The sequence below is a fragment of the Cervus elaphus genome, chromosome 25 (assembly GCF_910594005.1).
Source record: "Cervus elaphus chromosome 25, mCerEla1.1, whole genome shotgun sequence".
NCBI lineage: Eukaryota > Metazoa > Chordata > Mammalia > Artiodactyla > Cervidae > Cervus > Cervus elaphus.
In genome coordinates this window covers 56,983,525-57,005,020 of record NC_057839.1, presented here as the reverse complement: position 1 = coordinate 57,005,020, position 21,496 = coordinate 56,983,525, and the positions used below count along the sequence as shown (strand labels likewise).

Here is a 21,496-nt window from a genome sequence, read left to right as displayed (position 1 = left end):
CATCAGTTCAGTTCAGTTCAGTCGCTCAGTCGTGTCCGACTCTCTGCGACCCCATGAGCTGCAGCACGCCAGGCCTCCCTGTCCATCACCAACTCCTGGAGCCTACCCAAACTCATGTCCATTGAGTTAGTGATGCCACCCAACCATCTCATCCTGTCATCCCCTTCTCCTCCTGCCCTCAATCTTTCCATGTACCTGTTCAAACATAAAGGCGAATTCCACACTGTCTTTTGGCACGTTGTCTGTGTCCAGGAAGCAGTAAAGTTTGAAGTAGAATTTCCAGGGCTGCTCGCCCGCCTCTGAAGTGGCAGCCAGCCTACAGACAGAAGCGGAGAGAGACGCAGGAAGTAAAACCAGATACGGGCCAAGGGTGGCCCACAGGGCCATCAGCGCATGGGATGTATTCTATATCAGCCTTCAGATACCCTGTCTGGGCTCAGAGCAGAGTGTGGAGGTGGGGTGGTGGGAGAGAAAACAGAGCCAGGGAGAAGCTTTTGAGAGTTCCCTGCTAACTCATCCAGAAGCAAAAAACACGCTTTCATCCTAGTTTTAAAGAAAACAAACAGGTAGCCTTCAGTTAAATTGAGCTAACAAGTATTTTCTGAGTGCCCATTCTGGTTAGTTCCAGCAAAGCATCATGCTGCATTCAGAGGAAGAAAAGAAACAGAGCCTATTCCTTCATTCCCTCTGCCAACTCTCAAATACTTATAACAACTGACATGGGGATTCCCTGACAGTCCAGTGATTAGGACTCTGCACTTCCACTGCCCAGGTTTGATTCCTGGTCACTAAGATCCTACAAGCCCACAGCACAGGAAAAAAAAAAAAAACAACCTGAACTAAAACTGACATGAATATTAGGGAAGCTGTGTTTACATAAAGCAGAAATATCTTTTTTTTTTTTCCTTTCCATTTTGGCTTATTTCCACCAAAGCACTTAGACCAGGCCCACCCAGAAGAGAGGATGTCACTTCTCAGAGACCTGAAGTTTGGGGCTGCTCTAAACCTCGTGGTCCCCTGCCACATTTCTAAGTTAAAGCTGCTTCTGCCCCTTATGCAGTCGGGGAGGGCGAGGGCCCAGCCTGGCTGGAGTCTTGTTGTTGGCACTAGAATCATTCTAGAGCAGGACTATCTTCTGTGTTACTTGGGGGCTGTAAATATTGCAGGTCCAAGAGATACTAAATGGGGTTTGCAGCCGGCTTCTGTCTACTCACTCAGCTTCAAAGCTAATGACAAGTGAAGATCTGAGAAAAATCAGAAAATTCCAAGATAATGGGAACAACAGGCGACCGAGAGAAGGAATGGGGTGGAGGAACAAGGATGAGTGAATCCTGTTTGAGACAGTGGCTCTATCCAGGGTCAAGGGAAACAGGCAGCAGAAAGAGATGAGAAATTAAATATGCTTCAGCACAGGTAAAATGAGGTGGATTCAAACACGCGCTAAAGCTGAAAATCGAATAGAAGTTCAAACCCTCTTTCTCTTAACTTCTTTCTAACCTGCTGCCACTTCAGGGAGAAGGAACTTACTTTTCAAACTTTGCCAACACATCCGCCACGATGGTCCTGCTCTCAATGGCTTTATCGACGTGTCCATTGTACTCAAAGAGTGCGAACATGTTTCTGCTGTCTTCCATGGCCAGGCCTCGGATCAGCTTCTCCACCACCTGGAACACATGGGGTCCTCAGCTGTGGTTCTAGAACATGCCTTTATCAGAAGCCAGAGGGAGCTGCCGGCACACGCAAGGGTCCGGGCAGCTTTCCGACACCGTCGTGTGTAGAATTTCAAAGGTGCTGTTCCCCCTGGTTCTCTTGAAATCAGTTCTCTGTCTTCCTTGCCAAAAAGAACACAGGATATTCTGCTTCCTGGTAGGGGCAGATGCTGGGCCAGTTTCTTGAAAACTAGCAAGTGCATGAAACTAAAGTCCTTCTGGGGGCTTCCCTGGTGGTTAGTAGTTATGAATCTGCCTTCCAATGCGAGTGACGTGGGTTCGATTCCTGGTTGGAGAACTAAGATCCCACATGTCAGGGGACAACTAAGTCTGTGTACCAAGACATGAGAAGCCCACACACCACAACAATGACCCAGCTCAGCCAAAATAAATAGGTAAATAAAATTGTAAAACAAAAATAAAGCCCTTTTGTCTAACAGTGATTTCTGCTGATATTTCTGCTACATCAGCTTTCCTGGGTTTTATTGCACTATTCCTTTTAGCCCTTGGTTTTGCAATATTAATACTAAGTTTACATTGAAAAAAGAAAGAAAAAAACTGTGTTCCCCTCTCCCAGTGTTCTAGATTGCTGCTGTTGTTTAGTCGCTCAGTCATATCTGACTCTCTGTGACCCCATGGACTGTAGCCCGCCAGGCTCCTCTGTCCATGGGGATTCTCCAGGCAAGGATACTGGAGTGGGTTGCCTTGGCCTCCTCCAGGGGATCTTCCCGACCCTGGAATTGAACCACGTCTCCTGTGGCTCCTGCACTGGCAGATAAGATTCTTTACCACTAAGCCACCTGGGAAGACCCCATGTTCCAGATGTTTGTGTGGCAAACAGAAATACTTTGATCGTTTCTGCAGTAAACTGCGGTACTGCAGAAACGATCAGATACACCCTTGTCATGGTAGGTGTATCTGAGTCAGGTCCATAATCTCTACTAGACATGCCACTGCTTCTTAGATTAGCAGGATTATGGGCACGTCCTCGTTTACGGAGCAGCTGCAGTATGCCAGCCTAACTGTGCACAATTTTCCTGACCTGAGGAAGTGTGTGGGCACTTGGGCCTCCCGCTTACCTCCCCAGCCGTGGTGTGGGAGTTGATGGTGATTTTGCAGGAACCCCCGCCGTGGCAGTACACAGTGGACGTCATCTCTTGCCGATGGATCAGAGCTTCTATCTCATCTCGCGAAGGCACAAACTCTCTGCATTTGGTTTTCTTAAGAGATTCGTAAATGAAGAGGGAGTATTTTTCCATCTCAGTTCCTGGAAACTGCTCCCGTATCCTAGGAGACAAACGCTGACTGTTAGTTGCCAGAGTGAGCATGGATGGCTAGGTAGAGTCAGGCAGCTTCAAGGTGCCGCAGACCAAGGTGGCCAGTGGGGTCCCAGTGGTGTGCGGGGCCAACGCCAGCCATGTCTGTAGCTCACCCTGTGCTGTTTAAAGATGAAAGCAGCAGAAAGGAAGAGACAGAAAGGAAGGAAGGAAGGAAGGAAGACAGAAAATCCAGAGGCCAAAGCTCCAAGTATGACCGGGAGCAACTTTTGCTACCAGCTGACCTCTGCAGAGCTATTATATTTGAAAAAGCCACATGCCTCATACTGTCCCGTGAAAATCCCTTTTTCACAGTTAATCTGCATCTGAATCAGAGTGTTTCCACCTGCTTGATCTGAAACAAATATCTAAGGTTTTTTTTGTTTGTTCTTTTCCTGTTTATATAGAGTTTGCGTGTGCTAAGTTGCTTCAGATGTGTCCAACTCTCTGCAACCCCATGGACTATAGCCCGCCAGGCTCCTCTCTCCATGGGGATTCTCCAGGCAAGAATCCTGGAGTGGATTGCCATGCCCTCCTCCAGGGGATCTTCCCAACCCAGGGATCAAACCCATCTCTTGCATTGCAGATGGATTCTGTACTGCTGAGCCACTGGGGAAGCCCTTATATAGAGTGGTGGTATTAAATTTATCCAATGTCCTACACATTAGGACACAACCCTCAAAGTGACCTGGTCCCTGGACCAGCCCCGTGTGGTTTAGAGACACAAAGGTCGTCTGCCCCCGTAAGCTGCTCAGGTGACCTACGAGGCTGACCCACCCCAGGCGTCTTCTGTTCGGGGTCTGAGTTATCGGAGCCGCGGGCCACTGCACCCCCGACGTGAGCAGCACTGCCCAGGCCACCTCGTACCTTCTCAGGTGGAACTTGAGGTACTTGAGGATCCCGCGGCTGGGCAGGAAGGTGCAGCTCAGGCAGGTGAGGATCTGCCAGCTGCAGAGGTTGCCCACGCTGCCCGGGTGGGGCACCTTGTTGGTCTGCTTGATGAGCTGGCAGTACAGCTCGTCTCGCAGAGGCCGGAGGTCGTGCCCCGTCTGGAGGATGCCCTGGATGATGGGGACAGGGTCGGACATGGACTCCAGCTGCTGGAGAGAGTTGAATATCTTGATGGCTTCGTCCTGAAGCGTCGTGTAGCCCTTGTCTTTGAGCACTAGGAGCAAAACAAAGAGAGTCACACGAGGGGTTCGGAGACAGTACCCTCTGAGCATGTGGGGTTCAGAGAAGGTACCCGCTGAGCAGCGGACAAGAGGCAGGACTGGGGACTAGAGCTACTTCAGGATGAAGTGACCGCGCCCCCGCGATGTGCCTTGGACACTTCAATCAGCCCAACAGAGGCAGGCTAAAGTAAACTATTTTTAGTTATTTAAACTATTTAAACACGTAACTGAACTATTTCATTGTGCAAAATGCTTACTGAGAAGCTGGTCTATGCCAAACAGGTTCCACAGCTGACAGGTAAGACACCTGTTTAGAGTTTGCCTCTCACAGCGTTCCCCAATCGTTTTCACACCAGAGACCGATTTCGTGGAGGACAACTTTTCCACGGACCAGGTAAGGTGGGTGGGGGTTGGTTTGGGGATGATTCAAGTGAATTACATGTATTGTGAACTTTATTTCTATTATTATTACATCAGCCCCACACCTCCAATCACCAGGCATCGGATCCTGGCAGTTGGGAACCCCAGTTCTGGTATATGAAGGGTACCGTGAGTTCCTGGGGAGAACTGGCATGTTCTTTAATATGACAATCCTCACGTCACTATAACCAACCAATGCTAATCTGATGGAGCTCAAGAGTTCACAGGGAACCACAGCACCATGTCCCGGGTCTGGGTGGAATTCGGGACTCACGGTTGAGGTTGATGTCTCCGTAGGGCAGGGGCAGGAGTGGGGAGTGCAGCGGGTGGTGGGTGTGCCTCAGGATGGGGTTCCGCTTGTATATTTGCTCCACCACGTCCGAGTTCAGGCAGTTCTCCTTGAGAAGAACGGGGCCATGAGAGGATGCCCACGAGCTTATCATAATAAGCATACACACGAAAGAACAAAGCCACCCGTATCCACCTGCACACGAATGGTTTTCATACATCACGAAACACCTGCAGCTTGGGGATGGTGGTGGGAATCCAGCATTAATCATCTCAAACACCAAGATAGCCACAAGTGATGCTTCAGGATAAATCATACATTCTTGTTTTTCTTACATAGCTTATTCTCATTCTCTTTCTTTGGTTTGCATATATTTTCCTATATTATTAAAAAACCTTCTTTCTGGAGATTGTCGGTGTTGTTCAGTCACTAAGCTGTGTCTGAACGACCCCATGGACTGCAGCACGCCAGGCTTCCCTGTCCTTCACTTCACTCCTGAAGTTTTGCTCAAACTCATGCCCATTGATGCCATCCCACCATCTCATCCTCTGTCGTCCCCTTCTCCTCCTGCCCTCAATCTTTCCCAGCATCAGGGTCTTTTCCAATGAGTTGGTCCTTTTCATCAGGTGGCCAAAGGATTCTAGCTTCAGCTTCAGCATCAGTCCTTCCAATAAATATTCAAGGTTTCTTTCTTTCAGGATTGACTCATTTGATCTCCTTGCAGTTCAAGGAACTCTCAAGACTCTTCTCCAACATCACAGTTCAAAAGCATCAATTCTTCAGCACTCAGCCTTCTCTATGGTCCAATTCTCACACCCATACATGACTACTGAAAAAAGCACAGCTTTGACTATACAGACCTTTGTCAGCAAAGTGATGTCTCTGCTTTTTAATATGTTGTCTAGGTTTGTCATAGGTTTTCTTCTAAGGAGCAATCTCTGGGAATTACATATACTTAAAAAATTAATAACTTCTCTGGCTAATTGTTTAGCCATAAGTCATTTGGCCAAATCACGCTATCCTTGTTTGTAATTCATTTTAAAAATAAGAATTCCCTAGCTGTTCAGTGATTAGGACTCTAAGTTTCTACTGCAAGGGGCCTGGGTTTGATCCCTAGTTGGGAAACTAAGATCCTGCAAGCTGTGTGGTATGGCCACTAGGAAAAAAAAATACATTTTGGTCGTTCTCTCATTGGTCTTTCTAGCCTCCATCTGAAAATGACACTATGCTATCAATGAGACCGTTCTTTCCTGAGAACTCCTGAAATATAAGAGCTCCTCTCAGAGAATTTCATCATGTATTCATATTTCTAAAACATTAATTTGGGATCTGAAAAAGTCACAATTATTTTTAGAACTTTGAATCAACAGAAAAGTTGGAGGAGAAGCAATAAATCATTCTATCGTGCCAATTTCATTTCCACTATGAAACTTTTTCAGTAACACTCAACTGAAAACAAGAAAGAAATATGTTAAACTACTTTAAAAAAAATTCTACTTACTTTTTTAAAAACATCTGATTTCAAATGCATTAAATGTGTTTGTCTAAGTTAAGAAGTGCTTCTAAATGTTAAGAAGCACTGTTTCACAGTTAAAAACTATTTACTCTTTCGTGTTTGATTTATACAGTAAATAGAGGGGTAGGTAAGATATAGCTCTGAAAAGAAAGTTCAGCTGATATGTGCTTTTTCCTTTCTTTTCTCACAAGAAAGCTTCAAAAAATTCATTTTTTTTTTAAGACAAGAAATGACATTACTAGTTTCAACTGTTCCTGATGACATATTAGTTTCAAGGGTTCCCTGGACAGCTCTGTAGTTTGTAGGATAACTGACTTACAGGAATCTGACTCCAAATACCCAGAAAACATATTTTGGAATCAAGAGCATGACTTGAATTTGGGGGGTAATAGTACCCTACCAATGTATTAGACCCTCTCCCACCTTTACAAAGGCAGTTTCCTTCCTGGATCTGATGAGCTACTTTCCTTTGACATATATCAGTAAATAAATGCCTGTCTCACTATCATTCTGGTATCTTTTCTGTCACAGCTCTGGCTCTTTCCTTCGTATTGGAACCCTGCCCATGTGGAAAATTTGGAGGAACAGCATAAAAATAATTTCCCCTGACTCGCTTCTGCACCAGGGACTGACCCATTATGTGAACAATGCAACCAGAACATCCCACATCTTCATTTCCATTCCTGGAAAATGAGCGCTGTGATCCTTGTTCATGGCTGCCATTTAATTATTCATTCATTATCAGAGCAAATAATCTTTATCAATAGAAAATCACAATTTAACAAGGTCAATGTTGGTCCAGAAACTTTGGAGCTTCTTCTGTGAGTTTGGAGGCACCTAACAAGGATTCCAACATTCTAGACCCATCCTGGGTTTCTCCCTGGTGGTGCAGGGGTCAAGAATCCACCTGCCAATGCAGGAGGCACAAGTTTGGTCCTTGGGTTGGGAAGATCCCCTATAAGAGGAAACAGCAGCCCACTCCAGTATTCTTGCTTGGAAAATCCCATGGACAGAGGAGCCTGGTGGGCTACAGTCCATGCAGTCGTAAAGAGTCAGATATGACTGAGCCCTAGGGATTAGATTTAGATTATGGGCTCTTAAGGAATCAACTTGTGTGGTCTAGAAACCGTTGAGTGAAAGTAGAATTATTTTGTGACTCCTAGAAGGGCCCCAACTTGGGCTCAAGTGGAATCTGTGACATGCAGATTGTCCCCCACACAGGTCACACCACGTCCCTGCGACTGGGGAGCCCGCACCCTAAATTACAGACCACTGTCCCTCTGCCTACACAGTTCTACAGCTGGGTTTGCCTCAGCAGCCACACCTAACACCTCCCCAGACAGGATAGCTTTAGCATCACATTCCATGTGCAGTCGAGCATTTAGATTTTTTAAAACCCGGGATGCACAAACATGAAATTGACCAAGAGTTAGTTTCAATTACAGAGTGAAAATGAAGCATGACTAATGTTGACATCTTGGTGTCCTGAGGGTGAGAATCTGGGAGCTACTACTGACCACTATGACCACTCTCACCTTGATATCTTGAATCAGCTGCTGCGTGGGGGTATCAATTGGGGCCTTGGTGTCGGTCACGTTTTGAATGGCACTGGACCATCTGGTGGCCTCGTTGAGCAGCTTGGTGTAGAGCCGGTAGCAGTGCTTGCGTCCATACACGGTGACGTTCCAGTAGCCTGTGAGAACAGTGACACACGCATACCAGTGTTAACCTTGGGGACCAAGGTGACATCCCCGTACCAGAGTCCCAGAAATCCAGCACCCACATCGTCTCCACCTGAGTCCCTTATTATTGAGTTCAGTAGCTACTTGCTGACTTCTTCCATATGCCCTGCCCTGCACTAGATACCCAAAGTCACGTGGAGTTTACAGTTGAGACGGAGAGACGAACATTAAAATGATAAGCCCAGAATCAAACATATAATTAGTATCATCTGCTCTAAAAGCAACAGGCATAAACTAAAGTCCTGTTCAAGGCTCTGGACAAGAGTGAGAACTCTTCCTTCAGATTTCTTTTTTTTCTCCCTTTCTGTTCCTTCTCTTCCTTACGATTTTCCCTCCTCCCTTCAAAAGAAACTGCTTATGCAAAGCAAGCAGTCCAAGTGTTCAGACACCAGACAAAAGTACAATGGAGTGATTTCAGTTTAAAAAAAAATAGAGTATTTTTCGAATGGAGTAACTATACTAAAAAAGCGCAAAGTCACAACTAGCAACAAAAATAAAAATAAACAATCCAGAAACATCTTTCATAATACCCAAACGGGAAAAGAAAAAGAAGCTGTGTGACTACTTTATATTCTACTGGGTTACATTCATTGACACTCAGGTTCTACCTTGTTTTTAAGCTGCATTATGACTCTCAGGGTGCAACGGTGAGAAAGAAAAAAACAGAAGCACAGAAAAACAAGGTGTTCTGCAGGAAAACCTTTGTTTATATTTCATTGCCCTGAGAAGAATCTTTCTGCAACTCAAAAAATCAGGACCCTTTACTATGGTTTACATTATCAAGTGTTCATATAGGTAACCACGGACAGCCTCAAAAGATAATTGAACAAGGAAAGAGAGATTTTTGGAGAGGAGAGGAGGGAATGTACACACGCTAGGTGGGGACCTCACCCCTCTGCTCTGAGCAAACCGGCAACTCCTATGATCAATCGGGCCACGTCTCAAGCATGATCAGCCCGAAGCACACCGCATCGCTTACCTGTCTCCTTAAAGATCTTCTCATCGGGTGGGACGACCGAACAGAGGCTATTGAGGACCAGGGTGCCCAACTTCAGAGCGTTCTTTTCCGAGCTCTTGTAGTAATCCAAGGAATTGTGTGTGAGCACAAACCACCGTTTCTTCAGTTTCAGGGAAGACATCTTCGGACTGTTTTTCACTTCTTTGTGCAACCACCCTGGAAAGACAGACTGAAGTGTTAATTATTCAAAACCAGGATGAGCCGCATCTCGTACCAGGTGACCATCAGCTTACAAATGGGCTGTCTTTCTGTATGTCTGCTAGCAATGGCCACATCCTTCCTCACTTGATGATTTTTAACAATGCCAGCAGGCAAGATCATCCAAGGAGGAGGGGATATATGCATATCCACGGCAGACTCAGTTCTTTGTACAACAGAAACACAACATGGTGAAGCAATTATGTTGTCGTTCAGTCACCAAGTTGTGTCCGACTCTTTGCGACCCCATGGACTGCAGCATGCCAGGCCTCCCTGTCCCTCACCATCTCCCCAAGTCTGCCCAAATTGATGTCTATGAACCTGGACAAAGCAATTATACTCCAACTAAAAAAAAAAAAGAGGCAAAATTATTCAGAGAAGAGGCTCAGAATGGAAATGCAGCAGATACTCATGTAGATGAGAACAGGGCTCCGTAAGTCAGAAAGCCTCAGGGCATCACCTCTCACTATGAATTCCTGGCCCTCCACTCTGGTGTCGCCCTTGGACCTCTGCAGCAGCGTTATCCAATGGTGCATCTCCTCCGGCGTGTCGGCGTTGCAGTGAAGCACCCGGTTGGCAGTGATGATCACGAACGAGTTGGGTCTGAGCGGCGGAGAGAGAAGGAAGCAAAACCGCTTAGCTCCACTGAAACCCTCACCTCCGTGTGAACCAAGACTGAACGTCTTTTTCCCGGCTTATGGGTCACGGGGAGAAAAATGGCAGTGCTACTTGTATTTTCTGCTGAGGCAAACCTCGCTCATTTCTGCAGGATTTATTTCATGCCTCATTAACCTTTACACTTGGAGCAACACATTCTGAAAGGTCCTGGAAGGGAAAACATTTCTTCATGCAAAACTTTCCAGACGAAATTCGGTTCCGGGCAGGCTAACCAAGGTGACTGTGGGGGAAAGATTTTTTTTGGATGCCTCTCCAAAGTAAATTTCTTCCTGCCTTGGATAATATTTCTGTGGGTTGGTAATGAAATGTCAGACACCAGTAACAGAAGATAAGTAAACAGCTGTAAGTGGAACATCTTATACACTTGACTATGCCTGGAACAGAGAGCCACCTGGATCCATGACCTTAGTGTGAGCTGACAAGGGGGCCTTTTCCAGGCAGAGATAAATTAATAATGGAAATTTACTTTCTCCTGCATCTTTTTATCTGGCAACACGCTGAGTCTCTCATAGGACCTTGCTTCTATTAATTCTTCATCACTGGAGCTAGGGACTACGAACAATATTTTGCAACTTTTCAAATGTTTGCTGAAGTTAAGTGCTGCAAAAATTCAAGGAAAAGAAAGAGGAACAGGACTATAGTATGGACAGACAGGTGCTCCTTAAAAAACAAGATTTTTCTAGAGTTAGGAAAGGAGAAAGGTGAGCACTTGGGGAAGAGGGAAAAGCCAGGTAGGGATGGAAATTTCTCCCATGGATCATCACATGCCCACTGTGCCAGACAAAGGGGTTTAGAAGAAGAGAGGTGCAGGCAGGAATGTGACCGTCAGAATAAGGACCTGGGCTTTGATGACTGATATGACATGCAAGTGTTCAAGGTTCCTGAGCCAGGTATGAGGAGGTGCAGGGTGACTAGTAGAAACAAAGAATACAGTTCAGAAACGCCTTTGTGAATGGTGAGTGATGGACACCTCAGAACTCTCATTTGGCCCAGGAGACATGATTTTTGTTGTCAATTTTAATTCATTTCTATTCTCTCTAAAGCAATGTTATTGAAGGCAAAAGTCAATTCCCACTTGTACTCAGAATTTTTAAGTGGAGAAGCAAAATAAAGATGGTAAAGATGATGGTCACTGGGTACAAAGACCCCAGACCACTGCCAAAGATGATTTGCCTTCAAAAACAAACAAACAAAAAAAAAACTGAAAATATGCTATTTTTAAGGGCATGGGTAAGGAAGGCATGTCAAGGAAAATAAATGACTGTGGTTTAATTTATTAACACTCTACATATAAACTTGCATCAAAATCCTTTCTCAATTCATTATCAAAGTATAGAAGGGGGAAGTTCACCCACCCCTGTGCTGGGACGCAAGCATTACCTTCCTATATGAATCCCAAGTTTCTCCCTGTTTTTTTGTTGTTATTATTGTTTAGTCATCAAGTTGTATCTGACTCTTTTGTGACCCCAAGGACCATAGGCTCTTCTGTCCATGGGATTTCCCAGGCAAGAGTACTAGAGTGGGTTGCCATTCCCTTTTCCAGGGGATCTTCCTGACCCAGGGATCGAACCCACAGCTCCTGCATTGTAGACAGATTCTTTACCATGGGGCCACCTGGGAAGCCTGTTTGTCTCTATGACTGTCTATATTAGGTTTCCATGCTCTCCCTCACCCCTGAGCCCCCACACTCCAAAGACACCCCGAGAGGAAGACCGTGATTGCTGGAGTGGATCGGGTGGGAACACGAAGCCTGAAGTCATCTCCAAGGCCACAGCGTAGAGGCCTGTGGGTGCCTGCAGGTAACGAGCAGGTACTTTTGTTAAGCATCACACCTGAGCTTACCTATCTGGGCTGTCCGAGGCACACACAGAATCGATCAGCCCCACATCCAAAGTGCCCTGGAAAGGAACGAAAAGCAGAGAAACTCAGAGAACCATTGGAGTACAGCACGCATCATGATAACATCCCTAGATGATGCCTCTCCAAGCAGGCAAACAAAAAAGGCTCCTTCTTTGTGTGTTAACAGTGAAGTAATAGTTATCTAAGGAAACATTCCCCTTCATTCAGTACAGACAGCCTTGAGACAGGGCAGAATCTACAGTCAACTCATTAAATAAATTATAAGCGGATCTTTCTGTCTTGTTCCTAAAATACTTTCAGTAAAGAGTGCTTACGAACTTCTTTCAATTGTACCAATTTTCTGATTTATATTATGATCTATCTTGAATTTTATATTTACAAGAAAAGGAAACGACTTCTAAAATATGGTTTTGTGGCTCTGTTTATAACGTGTCTGGGAGAGATTAATGACAGAATGAATACAATTTGTAATTCAGTAAATCTTTTGAAGAGAATATAATAAGCTTCCACGATTTCATAAAAATTGGATTTTTTGGAGAAGGAAATGGCAACCCACTCCAGTATTCTTGCCTGGAAAAGTCCATGGACAGAGGAGTCTGGCGGGCTGAAGTCCATGGGATTACATGACTGAGCATGTGTGCAAGAGGGTGGAGGGAAATGGGTTGGTAGCAATAAAGTGGTAGAACTAAAAAAAAAAAAAAAAATTGGATTTTTTTGTTGTTGTTCAAGATGGGCAAACTGTAATCTATTACTACTCACAATCCTCTATAATTTCTTGTTTTTCTGCATGATTTTTACCAAAATGTTCCTGTTTCTTTAATTATTATAGTGTGTGTGTGTGCGCTTAGTCACTCCAGTCATGTCTAACTCTTTGCAACCCCATGGATGGTAGCCTTCCCCATCCATGTAGGACATGGATCCACTGTCCATGGGGATTCTCCAGGCAAGAATACTGGAGTGGGTAGCCATGCCCTCCTCCAGGGTATCTTCCCAACCCAGGGATCAAACCCGCATCTCCTGCATTGCAGGTGGATTCTTTACCAACTGAGCCACCTGGAAAGCCCAATTATTATACTATTACTTACTAAAAAACAAAACAAACTGTCCACAAGTTCCTGGTCCCCTTGCCCCCTCGGGATCGCCCCCCTCCACCGCACCGCAGCTCACATACCACAGCGTTTTGTGGGTTTGCCTGCTCGTCATGCATCTCCCGAATCTCCTGGTCTGTGGATGCGTGGACCTGACTCAGCACACTGAACCACTGGCTGTGGGAAGGAGACAGCAAGGGTTAGGGGAGGGCCAACCTCTGCACTTACAACACAGGGACGCCCTTTTCCACCTCCCCTGAAAAAATGACATCTCCTCTGAGCAACTTTAACTTGCCTGTTCCTCATGGGTAAATGTGGATATCCTACTACCAAAGGAGCAAGGGTGGAACAAACAGCCAAGGTACCTTGAAGTACCATCTGATGCGACTTCCGATCAGTGGGAAAACCCTTTTCTCTGGCCCTATATTCACATGGACATTTAATGATGATGATAACGAGCTTCTAGAGAAACTGGCAGCAAGAAATGAAACCCTCAGTTCTACCCAAAACCCTTCAGTCAAGAGTCTTTACTGAAGATATTATTTATAACCTAGGAAACATTCAAGTGCCTTCTCAGTTTTAAAAAGTATATTCCAAGGTAAGAAGGCCTATAATATAAGAGCATCATCTCGAGGGTCTACTTTCCCTACTCAATCCCAGGATGAGGTTTCCAAACACCTGATAGGATTTCTACATAAAACCACTGGAGAGTTGAAAATAGAAAATGCCTAATGTAGAAAATTATTTTGACTAGAGAACTCCTCTGTCTTCATTTCAAAAGGTTTTTGGTACTTCCAGCTTCATCAGATTCAGATAATGAAGGAAAACAGGCCAATTCCAGAAAAGTCAAGCAGAACAAAAGTTATGTTGTAACTAGAAACACAATACACGCTTCAGGAAAATGACTATGAATATCCAGTTGTCTGTTGGTTCATCCATCCATCCATTCTTTACTAAGCAACTACAAGTGAGAGGTACCAAATGTGAGATGCCAGAAGATGCCCTTCTCCTGTAGGGGGCTGATCAGACACATATACACACTCCTGTAACTAAAACTGAGAAAGTACTTGGTATCCAATGGCATATTTAAGTAAAGCAATTAATACCTATATTTAAAGGTAAGTTATGTAAATTATTTATAGCAAAGCACTAAAATCTCCTGTGATTCCTAAAGCAGAAACATGTAACCAAGAGCTTGAAAATACTCAACATACAGTGACACTTAGGGAGACCAATGGAAACATTTTAATACTGAATAATTCTTCAGTCATTGCTTTATAAAGCTCAAAAATATCCCAAGTCAAACACTGAGCAACATTTACATTTAAAACGTAGGCCACATGGGATCAGACAGACAGACAGACAGACACACAAATAAAATTTGCTGTGGCTTCCATCTATACAGGTGACTGCTTCAAATCTAAAAAATCTCTTCTCCTAAATCAAGTACAACTCAGAATCTGAAAAAGAACTTTTAAAAATGTGTTCCACTGGTCAGGGCAAAAAGTCCTTGGCTACAATACTCCAAATGTTAAATTTAGCAGGTTCATTATGGCACAAAACAGGCAGGGCTGCTGCCAAACACTGGGTCTATAATTCAGTTGCAAAGCCGTGGGCATTCCCTGGACCGCGGCAAACCACATGTGGTCTCCAGGAGTCCCAGACAGAATGATGGGGCTGTAATTCCAGGTCTGCTTGTTTTTCCAGCGTTGTGTCATGATTTATGGATCTGAGCGGGGGGTTTTAGTTCGTTCCCATGGGAAGAATTATTTTCTTTGCCCTTCATGCTGCTGCCATGGTGTTGTATCAACACAGAAACATCCAAAGGGCAAGGGGTCATAAAGGCCCCAAGAACTCTCTGGAAGATTCTAGTGATTTCTGAGCTGACAAGTGAATTCTCCAGGCAAGAATACTGGAATGGGTTGCCATTCCCTGCTCCAAGGGATCTTCCCAACGCAGAGGCTGACCTGGGTTCTCTTGCATTGCAGGCAGACTCTTTACCATCTGAGCTACCAGGGAAGCTCTGAAAAGTGAAGAACACAGGCCAAGGGATGTCACCCTCATAAATTAGAAGGCATTTTGTGGCACTGCTCAGATGAGCATTTTGAGCTCAGACAAGCTCCTTTTGTGGCGTTGGATGACAGGCAGCTCCAACCCGACCCGACACACCCAGAAAGCAGCAGGGACAGACAAGACACAGGCTCTCCTGAGTGACCCTGCCACGCGTCACACTGAGGGGCAAACCCCAGTCCTTAATTTGTGCCACATCTCGGCCCAACAACAGACCCCGAGGTCCAGGAAAGTCAGACAACTTGCCACAGCCAATAAGAGACACCACTGTCTTCTCAGCTCAGTCAGAAGTTCAAGCTCCTTAAGAGGCTTCCTGCCTCTCTTCAACAGAACTGAGCTTGCCTTCCTTTACAGATTATGCTAGCTTTTCTCTGTTGGGGCTTCCCTGGTGGCTCAGAGGGTAAAGCGTCTGCCCGCAATGCGGGAGACCTGGGTTCGATCCCTGGGTCGGGAAGATCCCCTGGAGAAGGACATGGCAACCCCACTCCAGTATTCCTGCCTAGAGAATCCCATGGACGGAGGAGCCTGGTGGGCTATATATATAGTCCATGGGGTCGCAGAGAGGCGGACACAACTGAGCGACTTCATTTTCACTTTTCTTTCACTTTTCTCTGTACCTCAGTCTCCTACTCTGTAAAATCAGATAACAGTAATCCTCCTGCTACCCTGTCGGGTTGTTGTGAGAATTAAATGAGTTAAAACACGTGAAGCATTTTGAACACTGCTTGAAATACAGTAAGTTCCCTCTAAGTGTTAACTATCTCTCCAGCCATGGAATTCTTCACTGTCACGGCCTTAAGCACCCTCCCAAATGCCACAATCCTGGCACTTGTTTAAACAGCCAGTGGTGAACGTTCCTGCTTTTTCAACCTTTAAGCAAACCAGAGCAGCTCCCTTCCAAAGCTCAGAGGCTTCCAGAGGGTGGCTTTCAGCTGTGTGTAGGAGCGCAGTTTCCACACGCTGCTGGTGACAATAAAAGCCTGAGTGGACGCAACAAAGGGTCTTTCCAGCAGCAGGTGAAGCTGGAAATCCATCTGCTTTGTTACTGCAACAGACATAAAGCCCAATGAAAGAGTCCCCAGGAGACAAGTATTCAATACTTGTCAATTCAGCTCTTCTGACTCAGTCCTCAACCATCCTAACAGAAATACCCAATGAGAAAAGTCAGTTAAGAGCTTTTCAGGGCTGGTCGGCTCAACAGCGACCCATGTGACACCCAGGCCAACAGAGAAGCGAGGATGAAGCTACTACCGAGTTGACAGCCCAGTGCCTCACCTGGCGTCTTCCGGGGATTCCGCGATCAGATGGAAGGTCCTATCGGCCATGATGATGTCAATCCCGTTCTCTTTGCTGGTGTTATCTATGATCTCCCTGCAGAGGAACACAAGCGCCCAACGCAGAGCGGGAACACAGAATGAATGCTTAGGGAGGGGCAAGAAGAGAAATTTCACAGTAACTGAAAAATCAGACACCAATCCTTTAGCCTTCTCGCTTTCAGAAATGATGACGGGGTCTCTGGGGGTGGTAGATTCCTCCTTGCTCGAGAATGGGGGTGTCTGTTGGGTGTGTGTGGGGGGAGATGGGAGTGGGGTTGGGGGGCATCCTTGACTTCTCCAGGGAGGGGCCTCTCTTCTCCCACTGGCCCATCCACGGCCCACCCAGTTCAGGTGCCCCCACTCTGCCTGTACCTTCCCTAGGCTCCCCCACTGCTCTATAAGCGACCCCCACATTGAGGCCAATCTGCAAGAGCGCTTTCATTCATCACAGCGTTCCATCGAGGTTTCAGGCCGCCACTGACACCTCTGAATTCCTCTAGTAAGGACACACTATTTCCATCAGGGGCTTTGGGGTGAAGAGCAGGACTTGAGTGCCTCTAGATCTCAATTTTGCCTTGATCTGATCCTAACATTCTTAAACCACCCTAGAGGTTCAAACTCAGTGGACCAGGCTAAGAAGAGCAGGGTAAAACACAAGCAGCTGTTAGGATGGGACCAGAGGTGGCGATCTCCTCAATAAGAAGGGTGTTGGGGATACAGATAGCTTGCTTTGACAGCTGAAGTAGCACAGCTGTTTCCAGTAAAACACTTATTTTACAACTAGAACATTCAGCAGTCCGCTTAGAAAAAATAAATATGGTATGACCTTTTAGCTAGAATCACCAAGATGAGATCTCTTAAAGGAAATCAACCCTGAATACTCCTTGGAAGGACTGATGCTGAAGTTCCAATACTCTGGCCACCTGATGCAAAGAGCTGACTCACTGGAAAAGACCCTGATGCTGGGAAAGATTGAATGTAGGAGGAGAAGGGGGTGACAGAGGATGAGGTGGTTGGATGGCATCACCAACTCAATGGACATGAGTTTGAGTAAACTCTGGGAGATGGTGAAGGACAGGGAAGCCTGGAGTGTTGTAGTCCCTAGGGTCGCAAAGAGTTGGACATAACTTGGCAACTGAAGAACAACAACTAAGATAAAATATTTTAAAAAGCCAAGAAGATCAGAATTCACACAGGAGTCTGTGATGCCTTCTTAAGAGTAGAAGAGAGAGGTGACCCTGATGGGGGAGCGATCAGCCAAGTGTCTGACACTGCAACCTCTGGAGCACGGTGACAATCCTCAGGGGAAATCTAACCTGGCCACATTATCCCAGACCAGCCCCTTAGGTACCTGGGAACTCAGTTACCTTGTGTATAAAACGAGTGGGTGCTGTGGTTCTGAGCCACGGCAGGTCCACCAGAATCCTGGGGAACATTCAGAAGCTCAGGTGGAGTTTTTCAGGGTAGAACCCAGTAACTTGCATTTACAAAAAGCTCCCCTGGAGATGATGATACTGTCAGGGTCTCAATAAACACAGCCTGTCAACTACAGGATAAATAAGGCAGCATCTCCAATAACAGATAGGGAGTGAAAGAAAAGATGAAGGGGATGGTATATAAATTGAAAGCAATTTGAGAGATCTGTCAACTGATCAAAAACTATGAACCTTATTTGCATTCTGATTTGAAGAAAGAAACCAACTGGAACCAATAATACTATCACCCCCATTTATAAGATAACTGGGGAAATCTGAATAATGACTAGAGTTTGGATGACAGAAGGAGTTCATGTTCCTTTTTAAATGTGGTAATAATATTGTGATTAAATATTTTAAAACATCTTAATCTTTAAGTGAATACCAAATATTCACAAATGAAATTATATGGTTAGGGCTTGCTTTAAAAACGTAGTTTGGAGAATTCCCTGGCAGTCCAATGATTAGGACTGGGTGTTTTCACTGCCATGGGAGTGGGTTCAATCCCTGACTGGGGAACTAAGATCCTATGAGCCATGCAGCTCAGTCAACTACAACAAAAAAATGTAATTTGCAGGGGTGGGGGGAAGAGCAGTGTGGGATCACAAATGAAACACCACTGGCTGGGGGTGGGTAACCACTGAACGTTGAATAATGAGCACATGAATTTCATTCTAGTCTCCAACCTATGCTTGCATATGACTGAAATTTTCTATAATACAAAATATATTTTTTTTATATAATAAAAATAAAAAATGAAGAAAACCTTATGATGGTGAAACCTTAACAACTCATTGCCTTCTCTCTACGGAACATGACCAACAGCTGAAGAACTAACACTTCCTTACCTCTTTAATTTCTACATAACACCTGAAGAACAGGGCCCTACTAAGCATTTATTTGCTATATAGCAAGCAGCAAAAGGAACATCCATCAAATTTACACTGGTGAAATTCACGACCGTGATTCTCTCTCTCAGCCTCCCGGCCTCTGTGAGCCACCCCCCACCTATGGGGTGAAGAGAGGACCATCGTGGTACATAGGGCAGGGGGAAGACTACAGGAGGCTCAGAGCTGGGCCATGCTGCACACACTTGCCAGACTCAGACTCGAATTCCCACGAACTCATCTGACTACAGAACAGGGGCTCCTCCTCAGGAACCCCAAATGGGCAGCCTGGAAAGTCCCAGGACTCTGCTGTTTGCATTTCATTGTTTGTCCTTAAAATTAAATACATAATTGGTCAAACTCTCCATTTTTCAATGAACCATTTTCTAAAGCTCCTGAAGCTGGTTGAGTAGAAACGACAAGTCATTTTCAGGTCTCATGAATTCAGGGGTTAATTCCGTCTCTCAAAGCTTATTTTTACCCATTTTCTAAACATACATGATTGCTCACTTTGAGTGGGATGTAGCTACATGTTACCCCAAATTTTATGCTTAGTATTTAGTTACCTAAGAAAACCAGCTACTCCTCAAATTCTCAGTATTTTCTGAAAACCTTAATTTTTAAACAAATACAATAGGCCCTCAATGGTTCAATGCTTTGGTTCATAAGAACCAGGAATTCCCCTGGTGTTCCAGTGGTTAGGACTTGGCGCTTTCATTGCCATGGGCCGAGGTTCAGTCTCTGGTTGGGGAACAAAGATCCCACAAGCTGAGTGGTGTGACCAAAAAAGAAAAAAAAAAAAGATGGCAGAAAAAGTGGGGTGTTGGATTCAAACCCCAGCTCTGCTGCTCTCATTGTTGGCATGAAAAGCCTAGGATTCCCAGCAAAGGTGGGACACAAACGATTCATTTCACACCCCTCCAGATGGACTGTCCGCTCCCAGCATAGCCACCTGTTGGCTACAGTCGGGCGTGGGAAGAAACAAAAGTGATAGGCTGACCCACAAAAGGATGACAAGATGCTCAACCAATAGATCAATATCCACACCATGATTCCTGTGTACAGCCAATCACATTTCCAACAGGTTAGTTCTATGTTCAGCGAGCATCTTATAACCCAGAGCTGAAAGTTTCAAAACTCAAGGGAACTTTCACAGATGGTCTTATTTCTCTGATTTCCTAATAATTCAGCCCACTGAAAGGAATGGTGAGGACTCTCGATCACCTCCTACAATCTACTGCTTCAGAGAACGTGTCCCAGACAGCTTGGAGTCAGGGACCTAATTGATGGAAGCAGCCCCAAGCCCCTGCCAGGGCTCATGAACGTACTTGGCCGCCCGGACCTCCACAGTGCCCTTGAGCTTCTCCTCACTGTCGTTCTCGAAGTACATCAGCTTGGCCTGGCGGAGGACGAACCAGCGCTTCTTCCAGTTTCTCCTGGACAGGGTGGAGGAGCCGCCACCCTTCTTGTGCAGCCAGCCTTGCTTGAGGGCCTCCTGCTTGGAGCGGAACCACAGGAACGTCTCGTCCTTGAGAACGCACCAGCGGCGCTTCCAGGAGTTCATGAGGCCACCTGTCTCCCCAGGGTTGCGGGGCCGGGGGAGGGGGGGAGGAATTTAAGGAAAGTTGGATGTTAAGATCAGTAGGTCTTAAGGTGAAGAGCTTAACACCAAGGCTACAAAGGGACTGATATTCTAACCCTGGAGTGAGGCAGGACCATGGGGGTTGGGGCAGAGGGTAGGGGGAGAACCACTTCCATACTTATGGATCATATTTCTGTCCAGACACCCCAGGGAGGGGAAATTAGTTTAAAACTGTGTCCAAGTTAACACTTTCCTTCTTAGTTCAGTCAATGTGAGGAGCAATATCTATAAGAGATTCTGGAGTTCAGCAATAAACTCTAACTTACATAGGAAAATAACACGTCCCTTTTCTCAATAAACATCTTTTCAGCAAAAAGATTCATTATCTGAAAATGGTTTATATGTACAAGCTATAAAACTGAGACTATGAAACAAAGTAAGACTCCAAACTGTGATAGCATGGTGAACATGAGAATTTAGCTGTAATTTCTTTCGTGGAAATAAATCTGATTGAAGGAAACTAGACCAGGATATACAGATATTATCATTTACAACATAAAAAAATACTTCTAACAGTCTTCCAGCAGGATAATTTTATTATTCTAATTTTATTTTGCCCCAAGACACTCAAGAGTGACATTTTGCCACCATCAGTCAAGAATCTGTTTTAACAAATCCACTAAAGAACATCGCATCTACTTCAGTAACTGTAAAATGTCCATAAGTTATCTCTTTGATCCACCAGTAACACAAATAAAGAGTATCTAAGTGTGGATACTGAAAATGAATATAGAGGAAATGCTTTCCTCTTACAGATTAGAAATATATTTAAAACAGACATTCTCAGATTAATTGTTTTCAATGGGTGCTCAGTGATTACAGGTCTCAATTTCAACAAGAGAAGCAAAGATAACACTGGTTTGTGTGTGCGCTGCGGAGCACACTTGTATCGCTGACTTGTACAGACGACAACCCTGTCTCGTTTCTACAGAACGTCCTGCTCACCTAGCTGAGAAGCCTTTGTGATCATGCCAAGCACCAGAGCTGTTTCCTAACAAACAGCAAACTTGCCAGGGACTCCCAGAAGAAAACTTTCTTCCTTCTTGATTTGTGGCTTTAATCTAAGTTTCTTAAAATAAGCCAGGAGGAAACTGTAGTAC

At 45.2% G+C, this 21,496-nt stretch overlaps 1 protein-coding gene across 2 annotated transcripts in view; it reads right to left on the bottom strand.

Moving 5' to 3' along the window:
* MYO10 (myosin X) overlaps positions 1-21,496 on the bottom strand; it is a 256,895-nt gene that overhangs the window by 6,076 nt on the left and 229,323 nt on the right. For both annotated transcript variants that reach the window (XM_043887225.1, XM_043887226.1), the window contains 12 exons: positions 20,083-20,326; positions 16,352-16,447; positions 13,090-13,183; positions 11,901-11,956; positions 9,841-9,983; positions 9,144-9,338; positions 7,958-8,115; positions 4,892-5,015; positions 3,893-4,190; positions 2,789-2,996; positions 1,528-1,664; positions 196-316 (listed from right to left, as the gene is read on the bottom strand). In XM_043887225.1, the coding sequence (XP_043743160.1) occupies positions 196-316; positions 1,528-1,664; positions 2,789-2,996; positions 3,893-4,190; positions 4,892-5,015; positions 7,958-8,115; positions 9,144-9,338; positions 9,841-9,983; positions 11,901-11,956; positions 13,090-13,183; positions 16,352-16,447; positions 20,083-20,326 (1,874 nt within the window). The remainder of the gene's footprint in view (positions 1-195; positions 317-1,527; positions 1,665-2,788; positions 2,997-3,892; positions 4,191-4,891; positions 5,016-7,957; positions 8,116-9,143; positions 9,339-9,840; positions 9,984-11,900; positions 11,957-13,089; positions 13,184-16,351; positions 16,448-20,082; positions 20,327-21,496) is intronic.